The 22,533-nt window shown below is 43.0% G+C and overlaps 1 protein-coding gene across 1 annotated transcript; it reads left to right on the plus strand.

The window, feature by feature from the left end:
- Window positions 1–214: 214 nt before the first annotated feature.
- On the plus strand, window positions 215–1,377 carry LOC143859609 (uncharacterized). The gene is made up of 2 exons (XM_077370268.1): window positions 215–735; window positions 978–1,377. The coding sequence occupies exons 1-2, from the start codon at window positions 215–217 to the stop codon at window positions 1,375–1,377; spliced, it is 921 nt and encodes a 306-aa protein (XP_077226383.1).
- Window positions 1,378–22,533: the final 21,156 nt, after the last annotated feature.

Consider the following 22,533-nt stretch of genomic DNA (forward strand, 5'->3'; position numbering starts at 1 on the left):
GAGCGGGTTTGATTCTCACTGAGCCCGACAACTTTGTTCTGGATTACACGCTAAGATTCGGATTCTGCGCATCCAATAATGAGGCAGAATATGAGGCTCTCATCGCCGGAATGAACCTAGCAGCCCAGACCAGCGCCCGAAGGCTGAAGGCGTATTGCGACTCCCAGCTGGTCGCAAACCAAATCCAAGGAATCTATGAGCCCGCGACGAGCGCATGATCAAGTATCTCTCTAAGGTTTGCCAGCTGTCCAGTAAGTTCAAAAGCTTCGAGGTCATCAGAATCCCTAGAACTGAAAATGCAAAAGCGGATGTGCTGTCTAAGCTGGCAGCATCCGGTTACACCACTCTTGGGAGTATATGTATGGAATTTCTGAAGAAATCCATTATCGAAAGTGAGGTTGTGGAAGTGATGCAGGTCAAACACGAGCCGTGCTGGATGGACGAAATCATTGATTACCTGTGTAGCGGGAAGCTTCCCGAAGCAAAGAAGGAAGCCCGCAAAGTGATACAGAGAGCAGCCAGGTTTTCCCTAGATGGTGAGAGCCTGTACAAAAGGTCGTACACCCTTCCGTACCTCAAATGCCTCCAGCCAAGCAACGCCGCATACACCCTGCAAGAGACGTACGAAGGGATTTGCGGAGAACACCTGGGAGGCAAGGCCTTGGCTATCAAAGTGCTGCTGAGAGGCCTGTACTGGCCAACCTTGAGGCAAGACGCTCTAGACCTGGTCAAAAGGTACGAGAGATGCCAAAAGTTCTCTCCCACTATTCATCAACCGGCTGTATCCATGGCCCCGATCATCAGTCCACTTCCTTTCGCAGTATGGGGAATGGACATCTTGGGCCCTTTTCCCCCAGCCTCCGGAAGACGTGAGTTCGTCGTGGTGGCCATTGACTATTTTACCAAGTGGGTGGAGGCCGAACCCCTAGCCCAAATCACTGAGCAGAATGTGCAGACCTTCTTCTGGAAGTCGGTAGTTTGCAGATTCGGGATACCCGCGTCTTGATAACGAACAACGGCAGACAGTTCGACTGCCGGAACTTTCGTAGATTCTGCTCTGACCTAAAGATCGAACAAAGGTTTACTTCTGTGGCGCACCCTCAGACGAATGGGCAAACTGAAGTAACGAACAGAATCTTACTCCAGGGGATCAAAAAGAGGCTGGACGAGAAGGCAGGCCGATGGGCAAACGAACTTTATCATGTCCTATGGGCGTATCGTACAACCCCGCGCACCGCGACGGGGGAATCGCCATTCAACTTGTCCTTCGAAACTGAAGCCGTAATACCCGTCGATGTTGGCGTCCCATCTCCCAGAATCATCAACTTCAATGAGCAAATCAATGGAGTGGGCTCCGCGCAAACCTCGACTTGCTAGAGGAAGCCTGGGAAGAATCCCGAATCAGGGTCGCGGCTTACAAACAGAAAGCGTCCAACTATCACGACCTGAAGATACGCCCAATTGAATTCCGAGCAGGAGACCTAGTCCTGAGAAAGGCTGCTATCTCCCAACCGAAGAAGGTAGGCAAACTCTCCCTGACCTGGGAGGGGCCCTACCGAGTGAAAGAGATAATTCGCTAGGGGAGTTACAAGCTGTAGATATTGGGGAGCACCTACTACCCCACGCCTGGAATTCAAAGAACCTCTGAAAATACTATCAATAGCTGGCCACTTGGCGCGAAAGCCAATGCCGTTGTAAGTACGCTTGAATCTGAATGATAAAGAGGATACTGTCTCCACAAAGACCAGGAGCGAACTCCTGGTCAAGAACGGGCCCGGGCAGAAAAACCAAACCGTCTCAGAAACCCAGTTCACTAAAACTTGGGTAATCGCTGGTTGGTTCGCCCCTGCTCGTCTCCACAAAGATCGGGAGCGCACTCCTGGTCAGGAACGGGCCCGGGCAGAAAAACCAAACCGTCTCATAAACCCAGTTCACTAAAACTTGGGTACTCGCTGCTTGGTTCGCCCCTGCTCGTCTCCACAAAGATCGGGAGCTCACTCCTGGTCAGGAACGGGCCCTGGCAGAAAAACCAAACCGTCTCAGAGACCCAGTTCACTAAAACTTGGGTACTCGCTGCTTGGTTCGCCCCGGCTCGTCTCCACAAAGACCGGGAGCGCACTCTTGGTCAGGAACGGGCCCGGGCAGAAAAACCAAACCGTCTCAGAAACCCAGTTCACTAAAACTTTGGTTCTCGCTGCTTGGTTCGCCCCGGCTCGTCTCCACAAAGACCGGGAGCGCACTCCTTGTCAGGAACGGGCCCGGGCAGAAAAACCAAACCGTCTCAGAAACCCAATTCACTAAAACTTAGGTACTCGTTGCTTGGTTCGCCCCGGCTCGTCTCCACAAAGACCGGGAGCGCACTCCTGGTCAGGAACGGGCCCGAACAAAGGCACACAGCTTTGAGTTAATCGATACTATTCAAAGGCACACAAGCGGAAACAGTAGACAGCAAAATGTAACTTCTCTTCATAAAAAGTTGGGCCTCTAAGGGCCATTACAAAAAGTTGGGCCTCTAGGGACATTACAAAAAGTGGGGCCTCCAAGGGCAATTATAAAGAATTTTGAAACGGTGCCCAAAAGGAAAAGTGGTAAGCTGAAGACACCCCGTGACCCCCATCTCCCGGGGCGTCAGCTGCTGCAGGGGTATCCTGCTCGTCATCATCCCTAGCCACCAGCGGATCAGGCAGGACGATGCTCGTCAGAATGACGTTCTGGTTGAATCCCTTGACCTGCTCAAGGCAATCCATGAATCCCAGTTTGTAAGATTCAGTGGACAAACTGATGAGTTCATCCTTCTTCTTCTATACGGCCTCTGCCACGGCCCCTATCTGCCTCTCCCAAGCTCTCTCCCTCTGTGCATTGAGAGCTTCGGTGGCCTTCTGCTTATGGGCGGCCATCTCGGCCTTGAGCCTGCTTATCTCCTGGTCCCTCTCCTTAATGGACCTATGGAACTCGGCAGGCTCCCGCATCAACTTGTCGTTCTCCTCCTCGGATTGAGTGATCGCGGTAGACAACTTCTGACTCTTCTCGCGGAAGTCATGATAATACAATCCGATCTGATAAAGCGAGGAGAAAATGGCCTCGTCGGCCGCGGCTGGAGGCTCATTTAGAACCTTGAGCTTGTGCTGGTTCAGTAGGCCTTTGGTGATGATCTCCATGGCTACCCAGCTCTCACCCAAGCTGGTGTCGCTCTTCAGAACAGCCCAGTTGGATCGGAAAACATTGTCCCCGAACCTCGCGGGGGCGGGTTGGACTCCTTTAGCTGCGCCCCTGACTTAGAGGACCCCGCTCCCCAGCCGTATGCGCCGACCAGCTTCACAGTGGGCTTGCCCTTGGGGGGCGGTGCGTCCTGAGTCTATGCAGGGCTCGACACCTCGGAAGCTTTCCTTTTTTAGCCCTGTTGGCCCTGTCCCCTTGCCTCACCTTCTCCAGCTGGGACTGCTTTTGCATTTCTAAAATTCGACAGGACAAACAAGAATCGGTCAGGAATAAAGGAAAGAAAAGAGGAGCTAAAAAGCAAAACTAGCCACATATGTGCCGAGGTCGCAGTACTAATGCCGAGCCCGACCAGAATCTTTTCCTTAGAGAACTCCTCACAATGAATCATGCCCGTTCGTTGTAGCTCGTCACAGACTCGAGCAAACGTGAGCCCGTCCTCGCCTTCCAGGCTCAGCTTGCGACTCAGCGCAAGCGTGTCCGGCGTATCCCATTTTAATGGAACCGGCCATGGCTCGGAGAACTCACTGTCCTCAACATAGAAGAACCGGTTCTTCCACTTATGAATGGAGGACGGGATGCCCGTGATCATCTTCACCTCGGGACGCTGGCTGATGTAGATCCAACCCCCGTCCTTGTGCCTCTTCAGATGTGCACGCATACAGAATAGAGGTATGGACAGGTTCCTTTCGAGACGACCTTGTACTAGATATATGAACCCGACCAGCGTCCTCCATGAGTACGGTGCGACCTGGGCCGGCGCCAGGCCGTAATATCGGAGGACCTCGGCAAAGAAGGGGTGCAAAGGGAGCCTAAGCCCGGCTCTCAAGGACTCATCATATATACAGATGTCGGCACTCTCATTGCTGGCCCTATCTCCCTCTATGGCCGCCCTCAGTCTAAATTGCTCAGGGATGCAATATCTATCCCTAACCTCCCCTAGCCTGGACTCGTCAAGGATATTCTCCTCCTATAGAGCCTGAATGTTATACTAGGGATTGGCGTCCATCCGAGCCGCAGCTATAACCTCAACAGCCTAGCCCGGAACAAAAGTGGTGGACGCCTGTGCAACATCACTAACCCCACTCACCTCTGCTCGGAAGTAACTATCCGTCGGGGCCGGGGTGGTATTCAAATCCAAAATCACCTTGTCCCCACTATCTACGACCTCTACACTAACGCTAAGACTTGCCATGTACGGGCCAGGAACCTTGGGCAGATTCGTTTGGGTCCTCTCTGATGAGCTAGACCCCGAACTACCAGAGGATGCAGACTCCCCTGAGGACGACCCAGAACTGGACTCAGAACCAGATTCACTACGGGACATGAAGGATGCAGAAAAAGAAACGACTAAAGGACGCGCTCAAGAATATTACTGGTCTGAAGAGAGAGGCTCCTAACCCGCAGAGGACCACAACCTGACGAGCCGAACAAGCAGAGCAAAATGAGCAAAACAGGCAGAAGTAAAAAGTGAAAATGAAATGTGAAAGGTGAAAACCTCCTTTTATAAGCTTGAAGCTTGAGGTGGTTCGCATTCACGATCCAGGAAGCGCCACGTGTTCCTCATTAATGAAGGGCACACACTTCGAGGCAAGGGTGCGAGTAAATACGCGCGTGTATAGGCTACGCGCGTACGATGTGGATGCGGAAAAATCGTCAAGTGGTTAAGGGTTGTCTATGAAGCGCTTGAGCACTGGACACCTTCCTTCTAAGTGACTGTGCCCGTCTTAAAATCTGCCCGGCCCAAGCAGGACAGAATATGACGCGTCCGTTAAAAGACAAAAATATGCCCGGCCCAAGCCAGACAGAAAATCACGCGTTTCACAAAACGACAAAAATCTGCCCGGTCCAAGCCGGATAGAATATGACGCGTCCGCTAAAAGACAAAACTCTGCCTGGTCCAAGCCGGACAGAATATGACGCGTCCGCTAGAAGACAAAAATATGCCCGGCCCAAGCTAGACAGAATATGACGCGTCCGCTAAAAGACAAAAATCTGCCCGACCCAAGCCGGACAGAATATGACGCGTCCGCTAAAAGACAAAAATCTACCCGTCCCAGGCCGGACAGATTTCACTCCAAGTTTCTGCCGTCCCAGGCCACCCAGATGGCTTGCCCGGACAGATCCTTTCGCTTCATTTTTCCAGCCGCTCCAGAGCACAGTCTCATACTTCCCCAAATCATCACAATGACTTGGAGAACTGGAGGGCAACTGATGAGGTATGAAAAGCAACGACCAATTAGCTATCGACAAGTGGCCCTTAAAAGGCCCAGCACAAATCCAACACCTGCCCAGGGGTAATTCAGTAATTGCCTATGAGTGGGTGAACCTAAACCCACAAAAGGGCAGACACCTGTCCTGGGGTAGGTAATCCAACCACCCCAGGTCTCCTTCTATAAAAGGCCTCTAAAGGCTCAAAGCAAAGGGGGTAATAACTTCTGAACCACCACTCTTAAAGTTTTGGCTCTGCACTTCTGCTCATACTGACTTGAGTGTCGAAGGGCCCGTCCGGAGTACGACTCTGGGTTAGTCTTATGACCTCGTGCATTCTTGTGCAGGGCTTCATTCCTTCAGCTCAGTCCCTTGGGCCCGCCAGATCAGCTCTTTCGTCACTGCCGTATCTGTTATCGATTTCAGGCCTAACAGGAGGGGAAGAACCAGATAGGGTTTCCTTCAAGGTAATGGATTTCCCCCCAAGCAGATTAGAAAACTCATCTGATGGATGGGAAATCTGATGGATGGGAAATGGTCCTTTGAGAATTGTCCTTTTGGGGGCATTCCAGCACAATAGAACTGCAATTTTGAGTCCTAGAGGAGGAAAGAGCCAAGGGAAGGAGGTCAGAAGCTTCAAGGGGTTCTTGGTCTTTTTCGACTAGCCCTTGCTGAGCGTGATGCAGAGGAGACAAGCAATTTTGACTTTTGCCCAGCTTGCGATGGGGATGTCTCCGGGTAGCTACTAGAGAGGGTGAGGGTAGCACTGGTACTCTCCTTTGAGTCATGAGGACAGCAGGATTTTTCAGCAATAGCAGCACAAGTACTGTCCTTGGGATCAAGAAGACATAAGGATTTTTCACCCTCTTTGGGTACTTTGAGAAGAGAGGCTGAATGAGAGGTCTAAGTTTCTTTCTCAACTAGTACACTGGGGACCGTGTCAAAGCTGTCATTACCAGTAAAAGGCAGAACTAGCTGTGCAATATCTGTACTAACCAGCTTATGCTTTTCTTCACACAAGGTTTTAGCCTCTAGTGGTGTCTTTTTGCTGGTGTCTTTTGTTGATGCACGGTGTTTTTAGAGAAACAGTGAGGCTCACTTTGTTCATAGGTCTAGACCATTTAATTGCTGACCCCACCGGGAGGGAGGGAGGGAGAAAGATTGGCTCTGCTGGTGTAAGGATTCTGCACTGAAAAAATAGGGAGCTGATTTTTTGGCCCCCCAATAGGATACTTTTAACTTGCCCACGATTCACGTTGAAAGGTAGGGTGTATTATCAGCTCCCTATTTTTGAAAAATCCTGCTGTCCTTAGGGGGCGAGAAAATCATCCCTCGAAAAATAAGCTGAATAAAGGAATGTGGGAATTTGAAATGATGACAAGAATTAAATTATCTGCAACAGCATTTAATACGAAAATTGGGGATGACAAAACTAGTCTCTTCAGCTGCTCGGCTGTGGCAAGAGACTAAGAGTGTTATTATTTTAATTAAAAAAAACACGATATGAAAAGATTGAATGAGCAAGTCATTCTCCTATGCAAGAGGTGATCTTCCTTTTTAACATGCTGAGTAAGTAATTCACCTGTGTAGCAGGTTGTCCACCCCCTTTTACCAATTGATTGATAAGCATTAACTTGTTAGGTTACTTTCTCTCTCCATATGTTTTTTAAGTTGGATGGTCCCATTTGGTGGACCCCACAGTTGTGGTACAAAATTGAACCATTCAACCAATCTGAATCGTTGGATCGTCAATGGCCTATGAGTGGAACATGCTCCCAGCCATCCAAATAAATACTTAAGAGGATTTAAATCTCGTTAGTGATAGAGAGATTTTAGGGATTTCTAAGTTATCTACAAATAAGGGTAAAATGGGTAAAATAAAAAATAAAAAGCTATTTTAGGCACAAAATTGTATCATTGGTAATTATGAAAATTTTGATGTAGATATGTTTTGATCTTTGGGGATTTTTAGTAGTTTTCCCTAGTTTTTATGTATCTTGTGAAGTAGGATGTCTCGTAGATCGAATGGTGGATGGGACAACGTGAATTGTGAAACCCCCATCCTGCTTTATTGTAATACTAGTGGGACAACATCGCACCGTTTGATCCGATCCGATCCGAATGGGATTCATTGACAGGTCTAAGAAAGAGAGCCATGTGAGATAATCGAGGGGTATGAATTGTCCAAAGGGGAGCAAACAACCCTAGGAAAGAGAGGCATGTGAGGTAATTTGAGTAAATGAATTGTCCACGGGGTAGCACATATTACCGGTAGTCTTGGGGACATGACTCATGTTGCCTCCAAAAAAAGCCATAATGGCATGACTAAATTGAGAAGAAATTAGAATCATCCACATCTAGTGACAGTGATTTTCTTTTTACTAAGGCCTACCTTTGACTGATCAAAATTGTCTAATTTAAAGGCTTTGCTCACATGTTCTAAATATACACCCAATCCTCCATCCTAACATCCTTTATTGCTAAATTGTGTCATTCATGCAATGCTAGCTTTATAACATAGTACATGCTAGGGCTGCAACAGGGTCGGGTTAGGTCGGGTTTTTCAAAATCCTAGCCCAACCCTGAATCCCATTATCTCGACCCTGACCCGCCCTGACCCTGAGTCAGGGCCGGAAAACCTCAATCCATTACCCGCCCTACAGGGTATCCCTAATTGACCCTAGTGCAAATACCTGTTAAGAGTACCAAAAATAAAGTAACCACTTATCATATGGAACAAAATGATCAATAAACAGAGAAAGGGAACAAAATAAGACAATATGAATTCAACAACATGACGGGCAATAGAGACAATTAATAATAATAATCTAAAGAAACATCAATCCAAGATAATAGAAAACATTAGCAAAAGAAACACGCACATATGGTTCAATTCTATAATAGAAAACTCAGGGTCGGGCCGGGTCAGGGTACCAGAGGCATTAACCCAAAACCCGCCCGACCTGAGTCAGGGTCTAAAAAAATGAACCCTGACCCGCCCTCAGGGATAGAAAATCCAGCCCTGACCCTATTCGGGCTCAGGGCGGGTCAGGGCTGACAGGGCCAAACTTGCACCCCTAGTACATGCAAGTCAAATCCTGCAATTGGAAATCAACAATAAGATCAAATTGTAGTTTCAAATAAAATGTGAAAGGAAATGAAATAAAAAAAGATATTGTTTCAAAATTAATGCAATGATGCAAAATTAAAGCATTGAAACTGTGGAATCTAAAATGAAACTCTCTCTATATTTGCACATTTAGGTTCATCGATACAACATATAGGGTCGCATATAGTTTCACACAGAAAGGAAACTCTCCATTTGCAACCTTTTTTAATTTCTCAAACAACAGAGAGATGATACAACGAGAAGATCTTATCTAGCCCACATACCATGTGGTGCAGAATAATCTAAATTCTAAGACCATCTAAGACATTATAGTTTGAAAATCTCCCCAATTGAACATTTCTAGCCATTAGATTAGAGAATTAATCAAAAAGGTGATGGAAAATGCCAAAGTTAAGAGCAGAGAAAAAGAAAGAATGTTTACCTCGAATTTAAAAGGCATATAGAGGACAAATCTGTTCTTCATGCTTTTTTCTTCCAAGTTTCATCTGTAAGATTACCAACATCTGTGGACCCCGATCCGAGAGAGAGGCGAGGGACGAGCCCCCAACGGCCTCTTGGATCATCCACGTGTGAAGGAGAGCTCTACCAAGGAACTCTCGAAACGGATGCCACCCTCATAGCATAGCACGACTGGCAATAAATGAATGAGATACGTCTTGATCCGGAGCCAAGGCTCGAAACCAAGACGTACCTAGAATAAACTCAGAGTCGCCATCCATGGATAGGCCATGGAACCCCAACAACAAATATGCTATATGCAATGGATAACCAGAAATATGTATGGGCTCGTGCCTGATTACAAATGGCGAAGGTCTGAAGAGCACCCCCAATTCGTCCGAGTGCAAGCACTTGGTCTCTTATGCCTTTATTATTAACCTTGAAGAATTTTGGGCAAAAATCATGTAAAATGGGAACAAATATCCATGAGCGGACGTCTACCTAAACATGCATGGCTCGGGGATGGAATAATAAGCGCACACAAAATAATAAAAAAAGTGTCACCTAAGCATAGCTAGGTTATGAGTGTCCTGTCTAATTGGTGTCTAAGTTCTGGTGAACAAACGCATGCATACTACAGCTAAAGGTATAAAATCAGAACATGAAAGTAAGAAAACACAACAAAACATACAACATGACAACACAACAAATTCTAAGACTCTAAACGATTTAGCCCGAGTCCTTGGATTGTCTGATGTTCATCCAAAGAAGCCTACGTATGCCCGCCTCCACAAGAATCAAGGCAACGTAGTTCTTCGCACCTATTCTAAACTATGGTGCCTAAGACACCTAGACCTCTATCCTAGACTCGATCTAAAAAATCGGACTAGTTATTAAAGCTTCTTGAGCGATTATTTAAATTCCAATGGATTGTGAATTTTAGGACATCCTATATGCCCTAACTAAATGCAGGTTAGCCCTAGGCTAATGCAGGTGGTTCCTACAACCTATGTGTAACTAGGCTGTGTTTCCTAGGAAAAACAAAGGGCGGACTAACACATCCTATTCTAGTCATCAGTCGGTGATATGAATCGCCAACTGACCGAACGGAGGCGCTCCTATAACTCTAGGACAAACCCCTAACTCTAAAAAACTCTCTATCTAGGACAAAGTCCTAACTCTAGAGGAAAATCTTTTTAAAAATAGGTATAAAAGATTTGTTTAAAGAAAGAATTTAGAAATTTTATTTATAAAGTTTGGCTGGAGTTGGGATGCAGATCTCAAGCTGCACTACGTACCTCGTGGATGAGGATCAAGCCAACGTAGTTCGAAAGCGAACTCTTCTAGCTACCACTAACACCTTTAACACTCCAAATGATTTAAAGTTTTTGATGTTTTCAAATATTTTTTATGTTTTAAGATATTCCAATATTTGTTTTGGATTTTTCAAATATTTTAGATGTTTTCTGAATTTTTAACTGTTTTCATCATTTTGGTCAAAGATCTAAGGGAATACACAAAGCAACACCCTAGGGCCAAAACCTAGGGTCAATATGGGAAACCCCTAAACCAGGTAAACCAAAGTCAAAGACAAGGAAATGATTTAAGATCTCAAAAGGCAAAACTCTAATGAGACTATGCTAGTCTCTAATAAAGAAGAGTGATAACAACACTAAGGAGAAACTCCTAACTGATAATACTAAAGAAATGATATAAATGAGTCAAAGACTCTCTAATAATACCACCTAAATGACGAGTGAGTCAAAGACTCTCCGATAATACCACTAAAAGGTCAAATGAGTCAAAGACTCGCTCCAAAAGAAGGGGGAACTTTAACATGAGGCTGGATAAGCATCCTAAAAGAGAAACTCACTAATGAGACAAAGCCTGTCTCCTTAAGAAGGTATGACTTTATAGCGAGACAGAGCTTGTCTCCTCAAGGGTATAATTAAACTCTAATGAGGCAGTGTGTGCCTCCCATGGGTTAATTTTCTACAAAACTAAAAATGGGCTCCCTAAGGGATAGATTCTAAAATGACAAGGCATATCTCCAAAGGAGAATCACCTTAATGAGACCGAGTGTGTCTCCTAATGGGGCTCCAGATAACTCTCTCATTGCCCTTGCAATGAGGAAGAGATGAACTACCATCTAATGGTGTCTAAAAAACTAAGTAAGTCTACTAAATGAAGGAGGGGGACACTACTTGGACTGAGCAAATCCCCTAAGGTTGGGCTTGGGCTAACGCCTTCATCGCCCTTGCAATAAATAAGGGAGGTATCTAGGAGCCGCTAGACAGCCACAATCAAAGACTTTACCAGAGTCAGCACCCCGTGTGGACCCCGATCCGAGGACGGTGAGGGAACGAGTCCCTAACACCCTCAGGATCTCCACAACGTGAAGGAGAGCTCTACCAAGGAACTCTTGAAACTGTTGCCACCCTCACAGCATAGCATGAGTGGCGATATAAAAAGAAAGAGATACATCCTGATCCGGAGCCAGGGCTCGAAACCAAGATATATCTGAAAATAACTCAGAGTCGCCATCCATGGACACGCCATGGAACCAAAAACAAATGCTCTGTTTGCAATTGATAACCAGAGATACAAAAGGTCCGTGCCTGGTGAGGAATGGCGAAGGTCTGAAGAGCGCCCCCAATTCGCCCGAGTGCGAACACGTGGTCTCTTATGCCATTTATTATTAACCTCGAAGAGTTTTGGGCAAAAATCATGTGAAATGGGAACAATCATCAGGAGTCGTCTATCTAAGCATGCATTTCCTAAGAATAGAAATAATAAGCACACATAAAATAAAATAAAAGATGTGTCGCCTAATCACAACTAGGTTATGAGTGACATACCTAACTGGTGTCTAAGTTCTGGTGGACAAACACATGCATGCTACAGCTACAGGTATAGGGTCTGCACAAGAAAGTAAGAAAACACAACAAAATACACAATATAACAACACAACAAATCCTAAGACTCTAAACGATTTAGCCCGAGTCCTTGGATGGTCTGATGTTCATCCAAAGAAGCCTACGTATCCCCGCCTCCACGAGAATCAAGGCAACGTAGTTCTTCGCGCCTATTCTAAGCTATGATGCCTAAGACACCTAGACCTCTATCCTAGACTCGATCTAAAAGATCGGACCAGTTATTAAAGTTTCTTGAACGATTATCTAAATTCCAGTGAATTATAGATTTTAGGACACCCTATATGCCCTAACTAAATGCAGGTGGTTCCTACAACCTATGTGTAACTAGGCTGTATTTCCTAAGAAAAACAATGGGATCACTAGCGCATTCTAGACCTAGTCATCAGTCGGCGATGTGAATCACCAACTGACCGGACGGAGGCGCTCCTATAACTCTAGGACAAACCCCTAACTCTAAAACAAGCACACAACAAACAGACAACAAATTAAAGATAAGACCATAACTCTAAAACTCTCTATCTAAGACAAAGTCCTAACTTTAGAGGAAGAATTTTTTCGAAAACAATGTTTTGGAAGATTTTTGGTATTTTTAAAAGGGTTAAATGATTTATTTACAAAGGTTTGGCTGGACCTGGGATAAGAATCCCAAGCTGCACTACGTACCTCGTGGAAGAGGATCAAGCCAACGTAGTTCGAAAATCGAACTCTCCTAACTAAAACCTAACACTCCAAATGATTTAAGGGTTTTAATGTTTTTCAAATGTTTTTGATATTTTTAAAGTTTTGAAATATTTTTTAATTTCAAATTTCTAATGTTTTTTGGATTTTAAAGCTTTTTCCAATGCTCTGAACCTTTAAATGTTTTCAATCTTAAAGTGAACACGCAAGTAACACTACAAACTAGGGCAAAGCCCTAAATCTAAAGGGGGAAACCCCAAATAAGCAACTAGCGTCTCAAAGAGACAAACCACAACAAGAAAGATAGTGCCCCAAGAACAGAGAAAACAATCTAAGATCTCAAGCAGGGAAGGCTCTAACATGAGGCTAGGTAAGCCTCTTAAAGGGGAAACTCTCTATATGAGACAAGGCTTGTCTCTGAGACACAAATGACGTAGACAAGGGTTTTGATGAGACCGGGCAAGTCTCCTATATACAAAGGAGGGGAGCTCTACTCAAACTGAGCAAGTCCCCTAAGGATGGGCTTGGGCTAGCGCCTTCATCGCCCTTGCAATGAATAGGCAGGGCAACTAATAGACCGAGTTGGTCTTTAACTAGCAGGGGTACACGCAGGGGAGGTTCTAAGCGACGAGGCTTGTCTCCGGAGGAGAGCTGCTCAGCGAGACAAATCATGTCTCCTAAAATGGAGGGCTCTAGATAACTCTTTCGTTGCCCTTGCAATGATAAGGGGGATAAAACTTAAGGGTGTCTAAAAGGATTAAATCCTCTACTCAAGGGGGGTTCTACTTAAGGCTAGGTAAGCGTCCTATGGGTGCTCTTCTAATGAGACCAAGGTGATCTCCAAAATGGGAGACTATCTAATGATACACAACACGCCTCTTAAAAGAGAGGCCTCAGCTAGCGCCGCCAAAGCTCTTGCAATGAAGAAGGGCTACAAATGAACAACCTCCTAGGCCAATAATTCTAAAAGATAAAAAGAATAACCTCTAAAGAAAGAGAAACCCCTATAGAATCCTTAGATAAGAAGGAAAACGGTCGCAAAACGGTTCCATTTCTAGAACAGGGAGATCCATTTGCTAAAGAAAGAACAAATCCTAAAAAGGAACAGACCAAGCATGTAAAAAATATATATATATATAAATATATATATATATATATATATATATATATATAATTTCAAAAGGTATCAGCATTTGTAACACTATAATGATTATTCCCAACCCAACTTGCCCTTTAATCCTAAGCGAGCTTATAAGAATACCCCACTTCTCGGATTAGTACAACTTTTTAAAATGGTTTGCTCTCCCCCCATGCTATTTATAACCGAAGTTGGACTACAGAGTAGTAATATCATTCTCATGTCTCAACATCCGCATTCCCATATTTCGCCACCAGTATATAAAAGGAAAGAGACCAAAGCATGACTGAACCAGTATTATCTCCTCATGAGTGAACAAAACATATTAACACAATGTCTATGATAAAGCATTCTCATATTCATACCAATGAAACATTCAAAGCATGATGCCCACAGCAAAAAAAACCAATAACACTTTGTAGTACTATGCTTTGAGAATAGGACAAACCAGATAGCAATATGAAAGGAGGTATATAGCTTGTCTACTATTTTCGGATCAAACAGTTTCCAGACAAAATTCAAATTTCGCTTGCTGTCTATTAAGGAGAACCCATGAAAAGACTTCAATACACATAAGATTCAAAGATTCACAAATAATTCCATGAACATCAATTGGTTCAAATAATTCCAGAATATTACGCAGGGTAGCTGTCTGAATGTCAACAACTACATGCTAAATGTATAGAAATGAACAAAGTTTAAGAAAATTATGAGCTCAAACCTTATGAAATCATACCCACACAGTTTAGAGGGTAACCTTAGTAACAGGGAGGCAAAGATTAAAATCAGTTTCATTATACCCTAAGCTCATACCGAAAATTATTTAGCAACAACTAAAACATCCGAAGTCTAATTATGCTCTAAACACCACTTTTATCCAAAAGATCATGAGAAAAAGAAAACCTTCAAAGAAGAATCGAATATTACCTGCGTGCTGAATTGATTTAGGTCCTCCTTGCTTCCTTTTCTTAAAATTTCATTTGACTGCCATTGCTGCACAAAGAGACTCCAAATCCACAAAGGCTTCGAGTAATATGATTGAAATTCCGCTGATTTGCAAAAATATATCAAATCCGCAAATGGAAGAGAATCCAGACGGGGTTGATAGAGATGGTATTTGAAATGGAGAGTAGAGAGGGCTGATGGTGGGAGTGGAATGGTGGCTGAGAAATGGGGTTTGTGAAAAAGGAAACAGAAGTGGGTTTGGGTTTATGGAAAAGGTGAAAATGGTGGATTTGGGTCTTGGGAGGTGGAGAGTGAGGTTGATGCGGGTTTGTAGAGAAGAAAATGAAATGGGTTTCGGGGAGTTTGAGAAGTGGAAATGAGGGTGGGATTGGTGGCTGGCCGGATTTGATGGTGTCCGGTGGTTGGTGGAGAAACAGAAAAATAAGAAGAAGGAAAAGAAAGGGAAAAGATGGTGGTGGTGAAGGTGTTTGGGTGGGGTTTGATGAGGGAAGAAGAAATGGGTTTAGGGGAAGAAGATGGAATGGGGTTGGGAGTGTGGCTGAGAGGGGAAGGAGATGATCGGATTCCGGGCCGGAATCTATGGATTTTGCTGGTAAACGGGAGTAGGGGTTTGACGGATTCCGGCGGAAGTAAACGGAGAAGGTGAAGTGGGTTTGGGTGGAGATGGGCTGTGATGGTGATTTGCAGAGGAGGTGGCCGATGGGGGTTAAATGGTAATTGGGAAAAGAAGTGAAATGGGTTTGGGTATTGGGTAGAGGTGGGTTTTAAGGTGGCTGATGGTAGTGGGTTTATGTGAAAGTCCGATCGGAGGTTGTGAAGGTGGTGGTGGTGGTGGAAGATGGAAGTGGGTTTGGGGTAGCTTTGATGGAGGTGCGGTGGTTGGCCGGAGTTGATGTCGGAGAAGAAGGCCTGCCAAAATCTCTCTCTCTCTCTCTATCTCTCTCTCTCTCTGTTTTCTCCCTTCGAATGAGATTTTTTTTTTTATGGATGGAAATGGGTTGCAGATAGGGAGGAGGTGGTCGGAGATGAGAAGAGGGTTTAGAAATGAAAATGGTGGGAGGGTTTAGGTGCGAAAATGAGGTGGCTGCTATGGGGAGGTGATTGATGGTTGGAGAAGGTGGGAGTGGCCGGCGAATGGTAGTTGGGAATGGGTTTTGGGAGATGGAGGTGTTGATGGTGAAATGGGTTTGGGGTGATGGAGGTGGTTATTGGAGTGGATTTGATGGGGATGGGGTTTGGAGAAAATGGCTGAGATGGTGGGAGAAAGGAGAGGTTGGATGGGGCTTGCCGGATTTAATGGCGGCCGGCCGGAATTGATGGAGATGGGGGTATGGATGATGGGAGATGAAGATGAAGATAGAGAAAAGGGTGGGGTCGGAGAAGATGATCGGAGGTAGAGGGATGGGGGTTGTCGGATTCCGGTAGGGGGTGGTCGGATTGTGGTGGTTGGTAGAGGTGGGTTTGGATATTAGGGGAAATGGGTATGGAGGTGGAGGAAGGGTAGAAGAAGCAGGTGGTGGGGGGTATTAATCCGTATACCCCTATATCTTCCTGGACAGCCCACCACGGAAAATTTGAACTGGTTTTCTAGGTTCCTGCGCACCCCCGCTTCTGGCTGAATCACCACCCTTATTCCAACATTACACTACTCTACAAATGCCGTCCGTTTGCTAGGTAGACCACGACGGATTTTGATGACATTTTATGGGGATTCTAGTGGTACCCTAACCTAGCTTGGGAACAAATTTGGGACACTAAAACACTAGTTTGGTAGGGTTTTCATCCTACCGACGCTTATTAGGGTTCGGTCAAAATGGGGTGTCTACACCCCGCAACTAAGACATCTATGCAAACCATAATTTCTTTCGGACCTTTGACATAGGCCCTGCTATACAATGGCAATCACAACTACTCCAATGAATATAGCAAATTTAGGTTACCCTATAAACATGTGATTCAACTATACAAGCAAGTAAATTCTGATGAATGATTAAATGTCATGAAAGAAAATCAAGAACTAAACCAACAAACCTAGTGTCATTGATATAGAATAATTCTGGCCAACTATTTGAAATAACAAACAAGATATTTTTCACCTTGGAACCAAAACATTGAAGTTATAATGACAGTCATAATATCTAAAAGAATTCCCTGAAGGAGCGGTGTGAATAATGAACACTCAATAACAACACTCGAAACAAAGACATGAAAAATTCCTTGAAAATTTTGAAATATAATGGACCAGTTAACAATTAACACAAGTATGAAAAATCTTTAATCATGCTAAAATTGAACAGGTAATGCTACTATTCTGGAATATGCAATAAATGTTACAATCTAAACTTTTCATGAAACAAGGGCACAATTATGAAAATATGAAATATCCAGACATTAAATTCTCAAAAATTATCTTAGCACTCTGTTATGCGAACAAGTAGGGTAATTGTCTCTATTATCCTTCAGTTTCCAAGTTGGATTTTTAGCATTATGGGACTCATCCAACATCCTCAATGTATAACACAACAACAATATTCAGTGCCCCATTACTATCACTAAAGAAGCTCCTAAACATATATAACAAGGGAAAACTGCTGATAACAGGACTTTGCACATATATCTACCTCATGCTTAGTTACATAACCTTATAGAGAGTTCCTTTTCTCATTTTTCATTATTGAACCGACTGATAATAAACTATAGGAAATCATGTTACACAGTAAAATAGGGATTGGCTTCTCGTACACCATGGAGCAACTGTATTGAGGATACCCCCTGTGTGTAGCAAGCAATGGCATTGAAACAATACCCCCAACTTAAACTATGCTCTTATGCTTTTCAAAAATAAAAATAAAAAAATTCCAATCACCAACAGCAAGAGACATGACTTTGAATTCTAATAGGTTTCCAAAATGATCCCTAAGCATATAACATGAAGCTTAAAAGAAATTCCTTTTAGCCATATTAGAACAGAACTATCTATAGGCATGCACAAGATGATAAAGACACGATTGAACTGAAATTGAGCATTCACATGCACATATACACACTAACATGTACAAATCATACACATATAGATGCACATATACTCACACCTTCTACACCTCAACCGTGGCATAATCTATGTTCTTCTTTAGTTGTAAGAAAAATTAAACTATCATGGTTCCCAAATGACTATCATAGTCATCAGATTAAGAAAGAGAAAAAGATTTCAACCACATGATGATCAGCATTTAGGCATATGCACTCATTTAACTCAAAAGACATAGATGGATAAATTTTATGATTAAAGCTTTGTACAGACATAGTGATAAAAAAAAAAATCAAAACGCAAGTACGAGGTATAAGCTTGCTTGGCTCAAATATGCACAATAGCTTATTAAAATCTTAAATTTCAACATAGACAAATGGCATTCCAAGGATCTTTCATTTAGCTAGCTACAAGTGTTGGAACTCCTTGCTCAAGTTTGGAATATAAGTCTTGAGAACTGGCAGCTCTTGTTCAAGGTATGCCATCACATTTCCAATTCAAAACATGGGCTAAAGTCTAAACTCCAATACAAGGCCTGACCTCCAATACTTAAATTTTAAAGGTATACATTACAGAATCAAATAACACCACCTTTATCAAATGAAAACAACTTTTTCTACTCAGTAATCCCAACCGTCCAACCCTGGAAGCATCACTAGAGGAACAAGTGAAAACACCCTTTTTACTAAGAGCAGGTCATGAGTACAAATCCAAAGTGACCTTCCTTTGGCCTCACGGTAATTAGAAGGGTCTCAAGGTTCTCAATGAATTGATGTAACACTAATATATTAATTGAATTTGAGGCAAAAGACCAATTTTCATTGAAGCTTTAAAACAAACATGTCACCTGCAACCCAACAGGCGGAAAACTGTTTCTCTTGGTATGCTTGCATTTAAACCAAATATCACTATAACAGGGACATGTTTATACACATACACACACATCATATTACTCAATCACATTCCATTAGATAATTGCTAAAAATAAAATGATTACAAATCATAAGACCCCCTATTAACTTGTAATTATTTGAGGGAAATATTCACAAGTGATGAATGAATTATTTCAGACTTTCTATAGGAGGATAACCAGATACAATCAAATAAAGTTCCACAAGAAACAAATTCAAATCATAAAGACACTATGCTTAATTTAACAAAACTGATTATCATGCATCATGAAACAAAGATAACTCCAACTCATGGAAAACTTGCATAGATCCGAACATTAATCACAATCACATGGCATCAAGCAAAATAGTGAACACAATAACATTAATCTGGAGAAATAATGAGACATAAGGTAATTTCAGGGACTATTACCTTCTTCCTTATTATCCTCCTCTTCAATCTAATGCTTCTCCAATCACAAATTACAAACAACAGTAGCGCATATCTTCTTTTTTTTTTCTTTGATTTTTTTTATATCAGCTTCAAAACCTTCAGATCTAAGCTAATAACACACATATCTGAAGATCAAAACCAGATCAGATTCTGGCAAATATTTTGCCGGAAAGAATGAGGTTCAATGCCGGATTTAACAAAAGGAAGGTGAGTCCAAAGTTGCTGAGATTGAATCAAAGATCTCAAGGCTGAAAATAGGGTAATTGGATCGAAGGTAGCAATGACCGGCCGGAGCTCGGTCGGAGAAGATGAAGTTAAGAGGTTAGGGTTTGATAAGCTAGTTTTGAAAAATGAGAAAAACAAAAGAATCACAGATCCAATGGTTAATCAAAAGAGAAAGCAAGATTTACAGGAAATCATTGACCGGCCGGAACTTGTATTCTCGCCGGAATTTTGCTCAGAGAAGAGATCGGAAATGGGAAAATAAGGGTTAGGGTTTGGGCAATCAATTTCTCTCTCTCTCTCTCTCTCTCTCTCAAATCCTCTCTCGAAATTTGTTAGCGAAAATGAGAAAACCTCCTCCCTTGATTTTTCACTGTGATTTTTTATATACCCAAAATGAGATCACCACTATTGGCACTCCACCAACTGATGAGCGCGCCAAAAAGTGTTGGGCGCGCAAGGTTGGATCGATTTTAGACGGGCTAATTCACCCCCTTTTTGTAAAAATAATAGATTTACCTCTTTTTCTTCCCATGGACAGCCCTCATCTTGACTAAATCAACCCCCTTATTGCTTATATTACACTACCCAATCTACCCCTCCTATTTGCCAGGCAAACCATGACGGATTTTAACAAAATTTTGCGAGGACCCACTTGGGATTCCAACCTACTTTAAGAAGAAAATCGGGACTCTAAAACACTAGTCTAGTAGCGTTTCACTCGAACCATGCCATTTGGGGTTCGGTCAAAATGGGATGTCTACAACATCTGATCAACGTAAACCACATATTGATATAATTCTACCAATAAGCTGTCTAAAATCGCAGCAAAATGAATATCTGTAATATCTGTAACATATTGCCGAGTTAAGAGTCGGTGAGAGGCTATTTCCTTATTGCTCGCAGCCTTAGAGTCTTGTTGCGGGGTTATTTGGTTATGTTCCTTTGGAAAATACCCTTCATAAAATTGAAAACCCAAAGAAATTGCTTTGCTTCATATTTGGGTCGGTCAAAATGTGTCGTCTGTTTAGCTTTGTCATTCGCGTGACAAGCACGCTCTGCCAAAGAGGGGCATCTGTAGACACCCCATTTTGACCATACCCTTAATAGTGTTATGTGGTTAAAAATCCTCATCAAATCAGTGAATTAGGACCCAAATTTCATCCTAAGCTAGGTTAGGGTCTCACCGAGGTCCCTACAAAATTTCGTCCAAGTCTGTCGCAGTTTGCTTAGTAAACGAGTGAGCGTCATAGTGTAGCAGAAGGGGAGTGAGATATCCAATAGAGGGTGTGCCAATACTAACCTATGGCCAACAACATCAAGAGCAAAAATTAGGCCCATTGCTTACCTGAGTCACCCCTTATAGACTTAAAAGGTTCTTAAGTACATTAGGTTGGGGGCTGTCCCTTGAAGCAAAAGAGGGCTAAATTTTACAAAAGGTGGGTGGTTTACCAAGTTAAGAGAGTGCACTTATCAAAACAAAGGTGTACTAAAATTGAACCCACTAGTGAGCCAATTCATGAAGAAAAATAGCCGGGTTTTTATAAATACAACATAGGATATGATTGTACTGATCATGTGTTAGTTCTCAAAATTTTCCAAAAACTAGTGTTTGGTTCTCATTCCATGGAAAATAGTCAATGATTTTATCCTAGCCATCAAAAGAAGAGAGATCAAATGGATGTCTAGAATCAATTTTTGTGGACGCGCTTTCATATAAGAGTAATAGATAAAATGAGCGGATACTCATTCTTTTGAGTAGAACAACAATCAAAGGGGATGAACTTGAGAAGAATTAGGGCCATTCATTTCATAAGAATGTAAAGAGAAATCATCTTAGCCACCCCTCTTTTGTTGTAGGAAGAATAGTCAAATAATAACCAAGATGGGGCTGAATAAGGACAAAGGGAGGAGGGCTTTATATATCATTTTCTATAAAAGGGAAAAGGGGTCAAATATACTAGTATTTTTCATTTATCCTTGTTATTGCTTCAGCCCCTATAGTTTAAGAAATTGTAGCCAAAATGCATTGGGGTGGGTTGTTCACTGAAATGAGGGGGTGTGAATTTATCACTTCCTTAGTAAAAGCTATCAAATTAGGGTTCTGAAGAGGGGGGGACTAGATATCTCATTTTAGAGACTGAGAGAGGGAGAATGAAGGGAGAGGAAGAGAAATTGCAGAGGAGAGCTTGATCTCCACCTCCGATTCGCGGCCTCTTCATCATCTCTCGCTATCAGCTCATCTTCTTTTTCTCCGATCACCTTGCCGAATGTCCGACCAATTTCCGGCAAAATCTCCTTCTCCGATCACGCCCTTGCCGGATTCCGGCCAATTTTGGGTCGGATCTTTCTTCTTCACTTTCCTACTTCAATTGTCTCAGCTTTGTTACTGATTCGAGCCTTGTAAAGCCATATCCACCTTCATTTTGTTTTAAAACCCTAACCTTCATCATTCTCCACCTTTTTGCATCATCCATCACCATTATCTCTTTCATTTTCGCTTGAAAATTCAAGTTTTAAGCAGAGGGAAGCTCGGATATGAAAATAGAGAGAGAAATAGTCGTCTTCTCCAGTAAATCTTGCCGGAATCCGGCGGCCCTATCTTAGATTCTATCATCATCTACACCATTTCAGGTCCGTTGATCTTGTATAGATCTGAGGGATCTCTGGCGAATTCCGTCCTTCTCCGGTCGGATCTACAAATTTCGTTGTCTCCGCGAATTCCTTCCTTCTCAGATCTTTAGCTATTTCCATTTTCCTAGGCGGATCTCCGGCAAATTCTATCATCACCGGTCGACAACCATCAACCCTAGTAGCTTCATATTTGCTAGAATCAGCGGTCTCTTCAACTACCGGATCAAGTAATAATCATTGAATTTTTATGATCGCTTTTCCTGTTTCATATACCTGATTCTGCTCTCAATCTTGAAATATCTATCCAATATGAATGTGATTTAGATTCAAATCAGGCTCTTCAATTAGTGGCATCTCTTATTGACATGCTGGTTTGAATTTAGATTGGATTCTTGGGTCTAATCTCTGAAATTTATAGCCTATTTGGTGTTATGATTTCGATATGGATCAAGAGCTTGGCATTGATTTTTCACATTTGGAAATTATTTGGCTTTACAATTTGGATTTCTGATGTTAATTTCTGAGAATTGTAGTCATTTAATATTGTGATTTTGATCTAGGTTAATTGCTAGGATTTTACCTTTCAATTAGA

Source organism: Tasmannia lanceolata, unplaced genomic scaffold, assembly GCF_043159265.1.
Source record: "Tasmannia lanceolata isolate RefF3 unplaced genomic scaffold, GAP_Taslan_0.1 ptg000035l, whole genome shotgun sequence".
NCBI classification, from domain to species: domain Eukaryota; kingdom Viridiplantae; phylum Streptophyta; class Magnoliopsida; order Canellales; family Winteraceae; genus Tasmannia; species Tasmannia lanceolata.